Source organism: Vigna radiata, chromosome 5, assembly GCF_000741045.1.
Source record: "Vigna radiata var. radiata cultivar VC1973A chromosome 5, Vradiata_ver6, whole genome shotgun sequence".
Lineage (NCBI taxonomy): Eukaryota > Viridiplantae > Streptophyta > Magnoliopsida > Fabales > Fabaceae > Vigna > Vigna radiata.
In genome coordinates this window covers 28,983,763-28,999,646 of record NC_028355.1, presented here as the reverse complement: position 1 = coordinate 28,999,646, position 15,884 = coordinate 28,983,763, and the positions used below count along the sequence as shown (strand labels likewise).

Genomic DNA, 15,884 nt, shown 5'->3' with positions numbered 1-15,884 from the left:
TTTATGTCGAGTTGGCTCACACCTGTCCAGGTTGGATTTTATGTTGAAGGAGTTTTGAATTTTTTGCTAGTCGGGCCGAGCTCGATTCTCTAGTGGTTGAGCTTTGCATTCATTATTTGTTCTTCAGTGGCTGAGTTTCGTGATCGAGTTTTGTTCTCGTCCTAGGATGGTGTTTGCACTTTGTTGTCCTTTTTTTCTCGGATACAAGTACACGAATGCATATTTATGTCATTATTTAGCCTTCAATATTGGATTTTTAATTTGTTTTTGTACTTTAAAAGAATGTTTTACTTAAGATTTGTTACAATTGGATTTATTAAGCATGAGATGCGAATACGTGTTAGAAATAATTTTTTAGTTTCATAAATGTTCTTTGGATATTTTAAGGTATGTTAATGGAGCTGCAACTAAGTTAAGCTCAGGGAGGTGTGGAAATAATATGATCAAAGTTTCATGACACCTTAAAGATAAATAAAAAAAATAGCAAATAATCAAAATCACAAGTAGTCAAGCCAAACATTGCATGAAGAAGGCAAGAAAAGTTTGAGGTGTGTTAATACAAATGTAGCTAAGTTGAGCTCAAGAAAGTTTGGAAATAAATTGATCAAAGTTTCATGACACCTTAAAGAGAAATACAAAAATAAAAAATAATCAAAACCACAAGTAGTTAAGCCAAGCATTGTATGAAGAAGTTAAGAAAAACATAAAAAAGTGAATAAATTTGGCTAAGCCAAGAAGAGGGAAGAGGGAAACAAAAATTAGACCTTGTAGTTTTCTCTATTTTTTCTAGAAAAAGAATTTTGATAATTGGCAAATGTTTATGATGAAAGATAATTTAGAAGAAAATATTTTTTTAGATGTGTTATTTGATATTTTTAAATAATTACCTTATTGAACTATACGAGTAAATATTAAAAGATAATATTTATCAAATCTTATTAAATTTAGCAAAGATCTTCTTAAATATTTTTATATCTCTACAACAATCAAATATATCTGTAAAATATTAGATTATTTAGAAGATATTACATTATCCTATACAACAATAGAAAAACTCAAAACAAAACTTAGTGAGATATTTATATAAAGAAACTTAGTGATGAGTATAGTTCAACTAATGGACCTATTACAGGAGCATGGCTTGAAGGATTCAAGAAGGGTGGAAGGATGAGACACTAAATGTAAGATACCCAATGAGCCCTGTTTGGACGTTCAATGACCATGCACTGAGCAAGTTAGGTTAAGCGCGGAACATTCTCTACCTTCCCAAATCTACTACATCTTTAACACATTTCTAGCACATGTTAAAGTTTTTCACTTATCAGATCCATTAATCATAATTGATCATCGCCAAATAGTTAGTTAGACATGAAGATTGAAACTAATATAAATCTTAATATTTAGACAAAGTTATTAAAAAAATAGACAAAAATTATAAAATAACAAATAAAAAAAATAAGAAAACAATATAATAACCACATCAACCAATTAATAAACAAATTAATCAATAAAATTTTAATTAAAAATACCTAAATTTATCATTTCTTTCAAAATTTAATTAAGCCGTACGCAACAAAACACCTTTGTATATGCCATTTTCAACCCCAGGATGTTGTAGTATTGGGATGAGCACATGTCTCTCAGGCGTTGGTTCTTTTCTTTAGCCTCTCACAGCACCCTGTCATGTTCTTCCGGAATAACCTTGTTTTTGGTTCCTCCTCTGATACTCAAGAACACCCTATGCAACAGTTCCAAAAAAAATCTTAGTTTCTACTGTGGGGAACCTAATAAGAAAAATGGGTTTTTCTCAGTTGCCAGTGACCTCCAATCTTCTTCCTGCCCGAAAGATTCTCCCTTTTCAGGTACTCAGCCTAGATAATGTTGTCTTGTGGCAGTAGCGTGAGCCCGTGTGCATAATCTATTACGAATGTTGAAATGCCCCTACCTTTTTTTCAGGTTTGGAGGATGCCTTGGTGAGTTATCTCTTTGGGAAGAAGAGGGCAACCGACATTGCTCACATGTATGTACAACTGGTTTATCATATTATGTTCTGAAAATTGAAATACTTCTGTTTCCAAGATTTCTGCTTGCTTTTTCCATTTTTAGCTTAGTATTTGAGGGATTACTTAGTTTTTCTGCAGGATTTGTGTTCTTAATACCTCAGTGAATGAATCTTCTACTTCATTCTCTACAAAAACGTACTCTCATGTTTGCGGCCTTTAACTTTTCAATTTTGAGTTGCTATTGTTTCGTCTTATAAAATGACAGATTAAAATTTCAAAATTCTGTTTTTCTCTCATGTATGCTGATATTCTAATTTAGAACTGTTTTGTCAACTTTATTTGTTGCCTCCTATAGTAAAAGAGACAGTTTTTCTAAGGTACGCATGGGCATATATTTTATGATTACGATACTAGAAAATTACATTGCATATGATATATTATTTACATGGATGTTACACTTAGAATTAATCTCATGCTGCATTTGTTTCACCAAGACAGAGGCTAAGCTATTAATTTTTTTGGGAACCCCTAAATCCTAATAATTTGTGGCAAAATTCTCTGATTCTTTGTCAGATAAATTGGGGAGCTTCTCTTACATATTTATTTCAGTTTCCATGCTTCTAAAAGAATAAGTTAAAAGTGAACATGTTTTATGCTTGTTACAGAAGACTATTTGGCACCCTTTTATTTAAAGTTTACGACATATATTTTGCTCTTGTTATTATTCTCATATATATATATATGCTATGTTTGGACAAACTTCTTCGTAGACACTTCTAAAATATAAAAATAAGGTAAAAATGAAATGAACTTGTAGATCAACTAAATTTAGCTTATGCTTACGTTAATAATAAAATTTAGAATTATTATATTAGAAAAATTATATACATTATGCAGAAGTAAATTTTAGTTAATGGAGAAACTGATTTCATTTTTTCCTCAGAAATGCTTTTCGAGAAACTTGTCCTAGTACACTATAATAAATTGTTATGGTAGTAAAGCCTTGATAATAACTAAGTATATTTCTTATACTTACCAGGGTGTGGAAACAGGTTGTCCAGAAAGGAGACACTGTCATTGATGCTACTTGTGGCAATGGTTTTGACACCTTAGCAATGCTTAATTTAGTTGCTGATGATTCACATGACGGTTATGTATATGCATTAGACATTCAAGAAGATGCTTTGAATAACACTTCCCTCTTGTTGGAAAAGTCACTTAGTTCTAATGAGGTTAGCACTATATATGAGCAAATAGTTTCAACTTTGAATTGCCAAAAATATTGCATAAAATAGTCTATGTTATGTAGCCATTGAAAAAAGTTATAGGAATATAGATAGATCCTGCTATAGTCTGAGAATTTGAACTGGCCTTGATCCTTTTAGTTTTGGTGTAGTTAATTTGACAACAATTAAGAACTTTCATGTCACCAACTACAATATCAAAATACATGCAGAGAAAACTTGTCAAGCTCTTCAATATCTGCCATAGTAAAATGGAGAATGTTGTTCCAAGGAATGCATCAGTTAGGTACTTGTCTCATGATCCCCTATTCCTACTCCTTGTTCAGAAGCTTATGACAATAAATAACTGGTGTAGTTATTTTCATCAGTAAACTCGTCTTTGAAATTGTAACCGTTCATCACTTTGGCTTGTGAGTTTATAAAATTATTGCTTTAGTTCCTAACTTTGCAAAACATCATTCCCTTTAAATCTTTACTTATATGAAATAAAAGTGGAAAGCAAAGGTGAGAAAAGGACTCAAATAATTACCTTTTGTGATTGATTAATACTGATAACGTTGGAGATAGGATTGAGGTGTAATTTAATTATATTCACTGAAATGAAATCTGTTACATTCTTTATTTTTATAGGTTTCTTGAAAAAAGAATTTATAATTTCAGTCTTTATTCCAACTTGGTCTCATTGCATGAATCTTTTATGAGACTAAAGAGAAATTTCTCTAAATTTCAAAACAATATATTAACATGTCATTCCATATGCACAGTCAGGTACCAAGAGCTGGTTTGATTATAGACTTAGGACTTCTGGTCTCAAGTCCACTAAAATCGCAAGTGCACAGTTTTTCCTTAAAATATTGTCTTGTTTGAAATTCCTAATGTTTTTCATCACGGTTTTGTCTTTAAAATTTGTCAAAAGAGTTAAGGAAAGAAAGTAAACAAAAGTTATCATTTACTTAAACTCCTTAACCATATGAGATTTTTGGATGTATACTATCAAAACTATTTTCAAATAATAAGATAGCCTAAGATAACTAATTTTGAATGTAGATTTCATAAATTTTGATGCAACCGTCAGTTAAAGATAATGAATATTAGCTGCAACCCTGAATAAATGATTGCATTAATGTATTTCTTATTATAAAACTACATGTCATGGTGAGTTGCTTCTTATGGATACAGTTCAATGAATCATGCTTATCTATCTTAATATTCTGCATAGGCTCGTTGCATTCAACTTGGGCTATCTTCCTGGAGGTGACAAAGAGATAATAACAGTATCAGAAACAACATCACTGGCATTGGAAGCTGCCAAGAGAATTCTGATGCCAGGTGGTCTCATCAGCATAGTGGTGTATGTGGGGCACCCTGGTGGACGGTGATATTTCTGACCCTTTACCTTGTGTCATTAATGTCTTGTTCACTTGAAAGGATTTGTGGAACAGTAATTGAATGGATTTGAGAGGATTTGAAGATAATTGTTTTTTGTTTGTTTATTTGAGTGGATTTGGAAGTAAGTGAAAGTAAATTTAGAAGTAAATTTTTTTAATCTGTCACATAAATTAAATCATATACTAATTCTCACAAACTTTACTTCCAAATTCATTTTCACTTATCCCCAAATCCACTCAAATAAACAACAACAAAAAATTATCTTCAAATCCTCTCAAATTCATTAAATCACTCTCTTTCAAATCCCTTTAAGTAAACAAGGCATAAGAGATCTTTGAAATATGCTAATTTTAAGTCCAGATTCTTTTTTGGTCTTTTGATGCTGGTTCTCTGTTGAGCCTTTAAAATACACTGTTGTCAGCATCAAAATCAGTATCCACCAATGTAATTTGAAGACACAGAAAAAGAAGAACACCAAAGCACCAAAACCTTAGCAGAAAATTCAAATTCTCGATTTTCCATCAATGTTATGAATAATCTATGACTTTTTGAAGCTTCACTTGCTTCAGTGAAGACTTGAGTATTGCAATTACTCTTTTCATTTCTAATGATACGACTGTCTTGAAACTACAGTCCCTTTTTAGTAGACTTTGTTCTAAACTGTGTGCTATAATAATTATTTTTGACCAAAATACCCTTACTTATTTTAGTATAAAATAATGAATACTGTTAATTGCATGCTTCTCATTCTCATGAAAAGTGAACAGATGAATAAGCCACTATTATTACTCTTTAATTAATTATAAAGGTCAAAGTAATTAAGTTTAAAAAAATCATATGGATAATCCCAAAACTCTTAGGGTATTTTAGGAAAAAGTATTATAAATAGAGACAAGTTTATTGCTATTAACTAAATTAACCAAATTTTTTTAATGTGTGAATTAGTTAAAATATTACAATTACTTCCCTAATCATAAGACATATTATCTTGAAAAAAAAAAATAGTGTTCATCTATATGTTTAATTATTTAATATTTATGGTTTATTTCCAGTGAAGAATTGGAAGCTGTTGAATCTTTTGCTACTAAATTGTGTGTTGAGAATTGGATCTGCTGCAAGCTCCAGATGTTAAACCGTCCATTTGGTCCAATACCAATTTTCTTGTACCGAAGATGATGCAAATTAATTTAATACTGCTCTTGTTTCTGAGTTGTATTCACCCCATGGGAAGTACTATGATGATTATGCTAATTATTTCTGGTTGAATTAATATTTTTATATTCCTAATTAGAAATTTATCTTTTACTTATTATCCAAATAAAGTAATCAGTTATGGAAAATAATGTGACTCGTGGATTTGTGTTTATTTTGTTGAGAAAAATTATTTAAATTTGTTTTTAATAACTGTTAACTATGTACTTTCATTTTCAGAAAATGAACAACTTATTTTTAAAATGTTTCAATATTTTTTAGAAGAGATTACACGTAGATCAACAAAGCTATTAATATATAGTTTCTTTAGTTTATAACGCTGTATATATAAAAAAAAATAAAATTGAGAGAACGTTAGAAACATTATTTTAATAATTTTAATTAGTGACCGAAATTTATTAAAAGTTATAAACTTTGAGAGGCTTTTGTTAGAGTCGAGCCAAGGTCCAATTTTTTCTTTTTTCTTTTCCCAGGTTCATCTTTAGTTCATTGTTGCATGCACTTAGAACGGTTAAAATAAGTTATTTAACCAGTTTGACTCATAATAAGTTAGTTACTTTAACTTGATTTATTTATGTGAATTTAAAGAATTTGAGTCGATCCTATCTATCAATAGATTGATGGGTTAAATAAAGTTGATTCAATTAAAAAATTACAAATATTTTCTTTTAATATAATAGTTTTTTTAATATGTAAACCAAATCCAAAAAGTTTAAATTTATTTTAATATTTTTTTTCTCATTTTAAACATAAAAAATCATATTAATGAGAGATAAATGTAATGAGATAAATGTAAGGTGGATAAAGTGCATTATGAATGTGAACTTGTTTTCCTGTATATTTATAAAAAGAAATGGTGTTTGTGTTTAGGGTTAGGTTGCTAAGTTAAGAGTTATGTGAGATATGTTTTTATGTTCGGATTAGTGAACCGATTTAGCTCATCACATATTCAATCTGAATGAGATGAGTTTTTAGTGAGCAGAGTTCATTTTTTTCTGTGCTAAAATTTGTAAATTTTTTTTACTTAATCCGATGCGAACCTATGATGAGCCAAGTTGACTTATGAGTTTTAATCCATTTTGCCAACTCTACTTGTACTCCTATCTTTTGTCGTAACATTCCTAGTATTTGAAATGCTAGTTATATATCTAATGAAATAAATAAAAATGATGTTTTTTTTATTGTGCAATATATATATATATATATATATATATATATATATATATATATATATATATATATATATATATATATATATATATATATATATCTTCTTAACTATATAATATGGAACAAAAAGATATTATATATATGTATTTTAAATTATACAATCTATAATGTAAAGTTAATATTTTGAAAGAATAAAAATTTTGTAATACATTACTAATAGTATATTTTGTAATATAAATTTTATAATACATTTCAAATTGTACATTCTAGAATGTAAAAAGTATAAAATAAATTTGAATTATACAATTCAAAATACAAATTTTACATTACATTCCTTATCCACCTTTTCACGAACTTTATCCAATTTCCGAGTGATTGTAAAAGGTTTCAATGAACAAACAAATGTTTACAAGTGATTTTCATTGTCACTTCTTTCTTACATGAGTATCCAAACTTCTTTAGGCTATTTGATAAACTCCTCACGAGTTTAAGCACACATGTATAATGTCTCTCTAGGTTATACAATTATGAAAGGTTGCTTACAAGGTTTATAGTTAAATGAGTGGATATCGAGTTATGCATGCATCGAAATATTTAATGTTGTTCATTAAAACGATCTTTTAGGTGTTCAATGTAACATTTGAGTCTTCTTTTGAGATCATTGTTTTCTAACTCTTCATTTATATATCACTTCCTTATGATTTGTCTAACACTTCCTTTGTAAATCTTCTAGTATTGGTTCGTCTAACAAATCTTCATTACTCACTTAGTAAATGACACACTTAGATGACTTGTTGACAACAGTGTAAACTTGCTTCTAGATGTTTATGGCTTCATAGGTAGGATGTGTCTTTGAAATTAAATGCTTCGACGTAAAGGATAAGGAAACAAAATTAGAGGGATGAAGAGTCTTCATAGATGATGATACGATCTTGTCCAAGAAAGAGTACAATCTTTTCTGAATTTGAATCCTCAAGAGGCACAACAAAAACAAATCGAAGAAGAATGCAAAATAAGGCAGAGATGGGGACGCCACAATCTTGCAGATTGATAAGTCAAGTGAAGAATTGTCACAAAAATGTTAATCCTTGATAAGAATAAGAGTTTTAATCCAAAAACCAAGAGAATCTTCTCTAAAAAATGCAAATGCAAATATTATGGCTCAAAAGTGTTTTCATTAGTTTTTGATACCTCTATATATAGGTGCGTAAGTTTAAGAAAACCTTAAACCTTAAACTTCTACGTTCGTTCGGTCATCAATTGCTAGACCTATTCTTGGAGGTCGTTCGGTCATCAATTGTTCGGCCTTTGTTCGTCTTGCGTTCGGCCTTGAACTGTTATACACTGTCCAGCCTTCAACTAATACATATCGTTCGGTCTTTTACTGATAGTGATCGTTCGGCCTTTTAGTTGTGTTCGGCCATGAACAGTATTCTTGACCGTTCGGTCTTTAACTGCTTGTCGAACCCCGTTCGGCCTTCAACTGTTTGTGAGTGACGTTCGGTCTTGAGCTGTTTTCGACCAGTGCTCAACATGTTTAACGTCGTTCAGTCTTCATCTACACTCTTGTTCTTTTTCCTCGCTGATCATCATGCATATATGCTTTTAAAACTTAATACAGGGGTCTTCATATTTTTCACTTTGTAGCATCATCAAAATCATTATCTTCATGACACCAATGCATCTCATTGGTAACACATTTTTCCTTTTTCTAAGACCTGTCAATCCTTCCCTACATCTTCACGTCAAGCTTCTCTCCCTCCGTCTCTGAGTGACAAACTGTCTCCTTCTTGTTAGGAATCCAAGTGTGAGTCTAAGTCCCACATCGGATAGAAATGAAAGTAGAGCACTATATAAGATGAAAGAGCTATTAACCCATTGCCTTAAGGTTCTAGGTAGAGAGTGGTGTCAATCTCATATATGGTTGGGCTCATATCTCATTGGTGTTTTTATCTCCCGTGAACCTCCTCCTCGATAGACCCAACACCTCTACACCGACCAGACCGACACAAACAGCTCTCACTCTATCTCCATCGCCTCTTTTGAGTTGTTCACGATTTCGATCACCATAAGGTTCCATTTCATTATTCCAAGGCTTTTGCTTCCCACCCTGACCATCCCTCTTTGCAAAGTCCCTTTTTGCAACATTGTCATCTCTAAAAGATGAAGGCAAATTCGTGTTACCATCCTTCGCCCCATCCTGACTTATGATAATTACAAAGGATTTTTACAAAGGATTTTTCATTAAAATGTATAGCATGGAATATTTTTTGTTATTTTAATTTTTGGCATTTGGTGTAGATGGTGTTGTGTTTGTGTTATATGGTGAAGTGTGTTGTGGGTGAATACTGTAGCGGGCCATGTGTATGAGGTTACCCTTAAAACTATCATTACAAAGTTACACTTAATGATACTATCACCACTGCTTGAAATCAATTGGAAAAGAACTGAATTCTTTCGTTGATTCACCAATTGGGATGCTGACATTAAACAAAGTGTACTACTGTGATGATTACAACAATATACTTAACTGCTAGTTCAAAAATATTGCTGGTATAAAAGAAAATTCCATTGATTCCTCCAAACTACTGGCAGACCATGCTGGTATAAAAGAAAATTCCATTGATTCCTCCAAACTGTTGGTAGACCATTAAGCCTATTCCTATCTGGTCATTGATGTATAAAAAAAGTTATAAAAAATTATTATTTACACACACACACACACCTTCGCAACATACACACACCCCTTCGCAACACACACCATTGAATCTTTTAAAGGTGTGGCCATACGCAACACCTTCTTCACCGATTGAATACAGGTACATCACTTTATATTGGATTGATCACTATAAGAATGCATTTCGAATTGAGTAGTCCGAAATGCACTTCCAAACCCGGTGAGATATATTGGATTGATCATTTTAGAACACAAACATATTTTCCAGAATATCCAATATGTAATGTATCTTCAAATCTATAAGTATATTTTAGATTGCTCAATCTAGGGAACATTATTGTGTTTCAAAACGTGTAATACGATATATTAAATTAAGGAAGAAGAACATTGCTCACTCTAGATGTGCATAAAACTCCACTCCATTTTATGCCCTGTTCATTAGGTTCTGGATTTGCTTATGTTTGGACACTCTACGATAATAATTGTTTGTAGGCTTCGTCTAATCAGAAATGTTGACTATATTGTTGTTTTAGAGGAGGGTTGGCTTGTTGAAATGGTTACTCATGATGAATTATTACCTATGGATGGTTTGGTTCCCCATGCTTATGTTTATTTGCTTAGTTTATTACATTTTAATAAACTTTTATGTGATGGGAGATGATAAGATGTAGTTTGAGATAATTTATTAATGTACATGTCTAATATAAACTTTGAAAAAAAAAAGTTAAATATATAGTAGATTTTAAATTTGGATGTAAAATTTAAAATTTTTCATGTCACAAACTTTGGTATTTAGTCATCAAATTTTAAAAATAAATGGATATAATTTATTTTTTTAACATGTTAAAACTTGCTCTAAGTTAGCATTTGAATGGAAATGATCAAACATTTTAAACTTCGTTTGACATGTCTCGACCTAGGTCTACCTCAATCTGGACCAATTTGGATTGACTAGACTCACTTGAACTAACTTGTCTAAATCTAGACCTAGTCCAACTTGTTTGAATACGGATCAATTTCGACTTGAATGAACATGCACTTATCCTACTTGACTAAATATGAGTTGGTGCAACTTGAACCAAAACTAACTTGGTTTGACTTGAATTCAAATTGACTCAACTTGACCTAAGTGTGACCAATGAACTTAAGTTAGGTCTTAATCAACTAATTTGATTTGAGACCAGACTAAATTCAACTTATGTTGAAACCAATTTAAATCCACTAATGCTAAACCTATTTGGTTCAAACTAAAACCCATACAACCTTAACTCAATCTGAAGTTCAATCAATTTAACTTAACTCACGTGAATTGAATCAACCTAACTTTTCATCTTCCTTGAATCTGATTAGATTTGACATTTCATAATTTAAATTGATATTGTTTAATAAAATTTGAAAAAAAAAATTGTAAATATAAAACATAATTACATTTTTATTTCTTATATTTACAAGAGTTATTCAATACTTTTTTTTCTCAATGTAAACTTAATCTAATCCTCATATTTAAAAAAATAATAATTAATGTAATCCTTTTTATTAAAAACATAACATCAATCAAAATTAATTACAAAAATATTATCAATATCAACAAATTTTTAACTTTTAACAGTTATTTAGATAATCTCTTAAATTTGGTAATAATAGATTTATCTTATCCAAACAAAGAAATTAAAATTCACTGAATCTAAATCACCTTATCCAAACTATATATTTGAACAAAGAAACAATTTAAGATGACTACGATGTAGTTGAATATATTAGAAATTGTAAAACTTCATATCCAAACAAAGGTTAAAGCACTAGAGGCGCGCTCATTTGTCTTTTCACACGTAATACAAGTGACAAGAAAAATGCAGATGAGCATATATAATTCAGCCATTGGAATGAAATGGAATACTGAATTAGACCTACTCTCTGCTATAACATTACAAATAAACTATTTTTTAGCATTTGACTCCCTAATTAAGACCCTAAGCTCACTAGTTATGGACAGCTGCAAACTAAATCAACTATCACACCAATCGTTAAGATAGCACGTACAATCACAAATGAGTGCAAAAATCCTCAAACAATCTGTGGCTTTCTTCAATACATAACCCTAAACTACTGCAGGCATCAAGTAAATTTGTAATCAAAAGATGCATGCTACTTCCCAAACCTAATTGAATTGCACATAATCATCATGAATCTGTTTGTTGTTGTTGTTGTTGGGGTGGTTGCTGTGGCTGGGGTTGTGTATGGGGCCATGGCATGAAAGCCATGGTAGGTCGAGGCTGCTGAGTAGAATATAGTGCTGCTTGATCAACTGGCTTTCCCATGATCATCCCAGGAGGTCCCACAGGATGCTGTGGAGGGACATAGTAATAGGGCATATCAGCAGGAGAACCCACTAATGGAATAGAGGCCTTGGTTATTCCAAGTCCTTCCTCTTTCAACTCGTCTCTTGGAATAATATCAACCAAGAAATCAAAAACATCGTTTCTTGAAATAGCCGCTGCTATATCATTCTTTTGTAAGGTTCTCCTCTTGTTCTCTTCTGTGTGAATCCAAGAACGTAATGTCAACTCTAATATGAACATTTCACATGCTTTTGCAAATATGACTGGAGCTTCTGCTGAAATCATTCGGACATCTTCATCAGCTTTCATTATCTTTTTAATTCGAGCAAGAGGAAGACTGTGATTTTTAAAGTCAATGGTTTGATCGATTTCTTGCATTTGATTAGACCAGAACATTTGCAGCTGCTGTTGTTGGTGCTGCTGTTGTTGATGGTGGAAATGTTGAGCTTGCTGGTAAGCAAGCTGGTGAGCAGAACTAGAGAAGGCAGCAGGAGCCTGTGTTGGGGAAGGAACAGCTACAGCAGGTGTGCCAGCAGCCACCACGGGAGCAGTCTGGTAGTGAGAATAGGTTATTTGGTTAGCACCTGCAGCAACTCCCATCACATGCTGCTGCTGTTGCTGCTGTTGCCGCTGCGGAGTCCCCTCTGATTTATCCATGATGATTTGCTGCTTTAAGATTTTACCTTCAAACTGTCCTCTCTATAGTTCTATAATAAAAGTAAAACAGAAAATCTCAACATATGATACTAAATTGCATGGATACAGGATTTATAGAGGTCAAAAAAAGTCATTCAAACAGTAGCTAATATAAGAATACAGAAAATAGTCTGAGATCAAATCCTTATTGATTCAATATTTTCCTACTTACAAAGTTACACAAAACCATATAAACATTAAGTGAAAACAGAAGCGCAGCACGAAGTCAGAAATTTTTTTATCTAAATCATTGATTAATGATGGTTAATAAAAGACCAATCTTTCAAACACTAAAATGTAGCAGGACAGGTGTCAAGTCTAAAAATATGGAGATCAACATAAAGACATATCATAATGAGCAAGTTTACCTCTATCATCAGCTTTGTAAGCATTTACATGAAGATCATGGGTACTTGGTAAACACATAACTTATGAAACAACCACAATAATACAAATAAATAGCCTACCTACAGCTTCCCGTTACTTAGCAGGTAAGATGAATTTAAGGCCAAAATCTATGCTATATCTTTAACATCTGGCAAGCCATACAAAGGATCAAAATTTTGGCAGCAGTCATAACCCACAAGAAAAATGGATGATCAAAATTAGTCATGAAAAGATCCAAGTATTCAACCTTAGAAGACATATTAATAATAAATGCCTCCACCATTTGTTATCAATCAACAAACTGGACCCATGAAAGAGCAAACCAAAATTAAAACTACGGAGTTCAAATTGCATTGAGAATCCAAGTCCGAAAATTCGAAGAAGACCGAAGTGATAACAGGTCATTATTGTGTTTTTAATTCATAATTTTTAATCATGAAAAGTAAAGACAAAGAAAACTCCATTAGTATGCGAGAGCACGAATCATTATGCATGCAGGACCAGAAATACCCGTTATGATGCTTTACATTTCACACCAATTCACAAAACTGAAAGCGAAACGAAAAGCAGGATGCAAAAGCCTGCTCTGTTGCAGAACCATCAAAATTTCAGAAAGATAGCTAACTCTTTACCTCCCCACAGTATTTTAGACCCTGTCATTGTTGATTTTCAAAACAAAATGCTATAATCAATCCAAAATTGAAAGCAAACAAGTTTCCTTCCTTCCACCCCTCCAGTAAAACACGAAACTGCGCATCTCACAAAATTCATGCAAAACAGTAAACCCTATATGCATGCATAGAATGTAATCGCAATAATCGTTCATTCCCAGCAAAGTTGAGACCCAGAAATTCATGCACTTCTATAAATGAAAATAAATAAACTCGTCTAAAAATTTTTTTTTTCAAACAAGACTATCAAAGTCACAACAAAGTTAAACTCAGCTCCATAACGATCCAAACGAACCCAGATAATCAAAACAAGAATTTGAAACGCCCGAGATACAAAACTAACACTTAATAACAAAAACGAACAAGGAAAACAAGGAGAATCAAGGGAGAAATTTACCCGTAAAAATTGGGCGAGGCTATGCGTAGGACTGAGGGGTCAATGGTGGAGAAAACCCTAGGCGAGAGAAAGTAAGGGTAAAGAGAGAATAGTGGGGTTTGGTTTCAATATAAGGAGGTAGACAGTGAAGTTGAAGAGAGTGCGCATTTGAAATCAAAGTTTGTGTGTGGAGGTTCTAGAGAGAGAGAAAGAAAGTGCTCTTCTAGGAGGATCTATCTGGTATCGACACGTGGCGAGTGTTGAAAGTTCTGACATTCGAAGGGAGTATTCAGAGACACGTGGCCTAAAAGTAGTGGCCGTCACATTTTTTCAGAACGACTGCGACGTTTCCTGGTGTCGACAGCGCATGCGCGTAAGGGTGGTTTCGGAATACCAGAAAAAGTAAAGCTTTTTATTGGAATTTCAAGCACGCGCCATTGTGGGAATTGCAAATAAGTGGGAGAGAACTTTTTTACCCTTTTGTTTATTATTATCCATTTGGTGAATATTAAAAGAAATCTTTGATAAAATGAAATTCTATAAAATGTCTCATTTATAAAAAATAATAATTCATAAAATATCTCATTTAAAATAATAATATTTTTTACGAAGATTTAGAGCGTGTATCTTTTTGACATGTGAAATAAATTGTATGTTGGCTAAAATGTTCCAATAATAAAAATTTTCGGGTCTATGTATATAGTAGTGAGTATGAAATGTGCTCATAGTTTCGAAATTTTTTTATTATATTTATATAAGACTTCTAGACTTTATATAGTTTATTATAAAATAAAATATAATAAAAACTTATAACATCTATGATAAATTAACATGATATTAAAATGTCGAGCTGTTTTTATTTTTGTATCCAAGTATTTTATGTCGAGTCTAATAACCTTCTCTTCTAGTTAGGATGATACAAGTATGAAGGTAAGATTATGAAGGTGATGGTGTGGAAGCAAATGAATGTATAGTGGGAAAAACTCATGGTTTTGGATGTTAGAAAATTGGTAATGGTAATGTTGAGGTTGTGTTAGATTGCTCTTAAAGAGGTTAGGCAACCTATAGAGAAAGGTGGCTAGAAGAGACCACACGGGATGTTTTAGTCCTGACTTTAGAGACAAGATAAGAATGACTCATAGATTGGGCAACATTTCATCACTAATCTCAAAGTGAGAATACAAGGGTGGAGACAACTTTATTTATAGGCTTAAGGTGTCTCCAAATTATAGAAGGACATGTGACCACTACCTATGGAGAATCCTCTCCATTCCTAGAGTGACATGTGACCACTACCTATGGGAAATCTTCTCCAATGAGAGCATGACAAATGACCACAATCTAGGTTAAAACCTTGACCACATGGGTCAACACACACTAAAGACATCCACTTGGGTCAAGATTGAGAGTGGTCCTTTGTTGGCCACCCTAGACTACTTGGCCCAAAATACAAGGCTCAAAAGGAAATCCTAGACTACTTTATGCTTCATGATGGCCTAAGAGAAAGAGTTTAGGTCCACCTTTCATAAATGAATTCAACCCTGTTTAAAAGGATCTTTCTTTCTCCGTTTCATTAAGTTTTAGTTCTTTTGCTCAAGTGTTGCATGTCGAGCAACTCTCTATTTCTCCATTGTTTCTCTTATGTGGGCTTCTTCCCAAAGTCCGTGAATGAGATTCAAATTTGCTCAAAGGTTGTCTTTATTCTGTTCTTCATTAAAGT

General features: G+C 32.2%; 2 protein-coding genes across 2 annotated transcripts; one reads left to right on the top strand and one right to left on the bottom strand.

Moving 5' to 3' along the window:
• Positions 1-1,583: 1,583 nt before the first annotated feature.
• On the top strand, positions 1,584-5,948 carry LOC106761414 (putative rRNA methylase YtqB). Its single transcript, XM_014644967.2, has 6 exons — positions 1,584-1,862; positions 1,957-2,020; positions 3,043-3,235; positions 3,460-3,533; positions 4,467-4,622; positions 5,689-5,948. The coding sequence occupies exons 1-6, from the start codon at positions 1,634-1,636 to the stop codon at positions 5,810-5,812; spliced, it is 840 nt and encodes a 279-aa protein (XP_014500453.1). The 5' UTR covers positions 1,584-1,633; the 3' UTR covers positions 5,813-5,948.
• Positions 5,949-11,422: 5,474 nt separating this feature from the next.
• On the bottom strand, positions 11,423-14,367 carry LOC106759795 (nuclear transcription factor Y subunit C-2). The gene is made up of 2 exons (XM_014643136.2): positions 14,186-14,367; positions 11,423-12,741 (listed from the first exon to the last, which is right to left on the bottom strand). The coding sequence occupies exon 2, from the start codon at positions 12,689-12,691 to the stop codon at positions 11,876-11,878; it is 816 nt and encodes a 271-aa protein (XP_014498622.1). The 5' UTR covers positions 12,692-12,741; positions 14,186-14,367; the 3' UTR covers positions 11,423-11,875.
• Between the last annotated feature and the right edge of the window lie 1,517 nt (positions 14,368-15,884).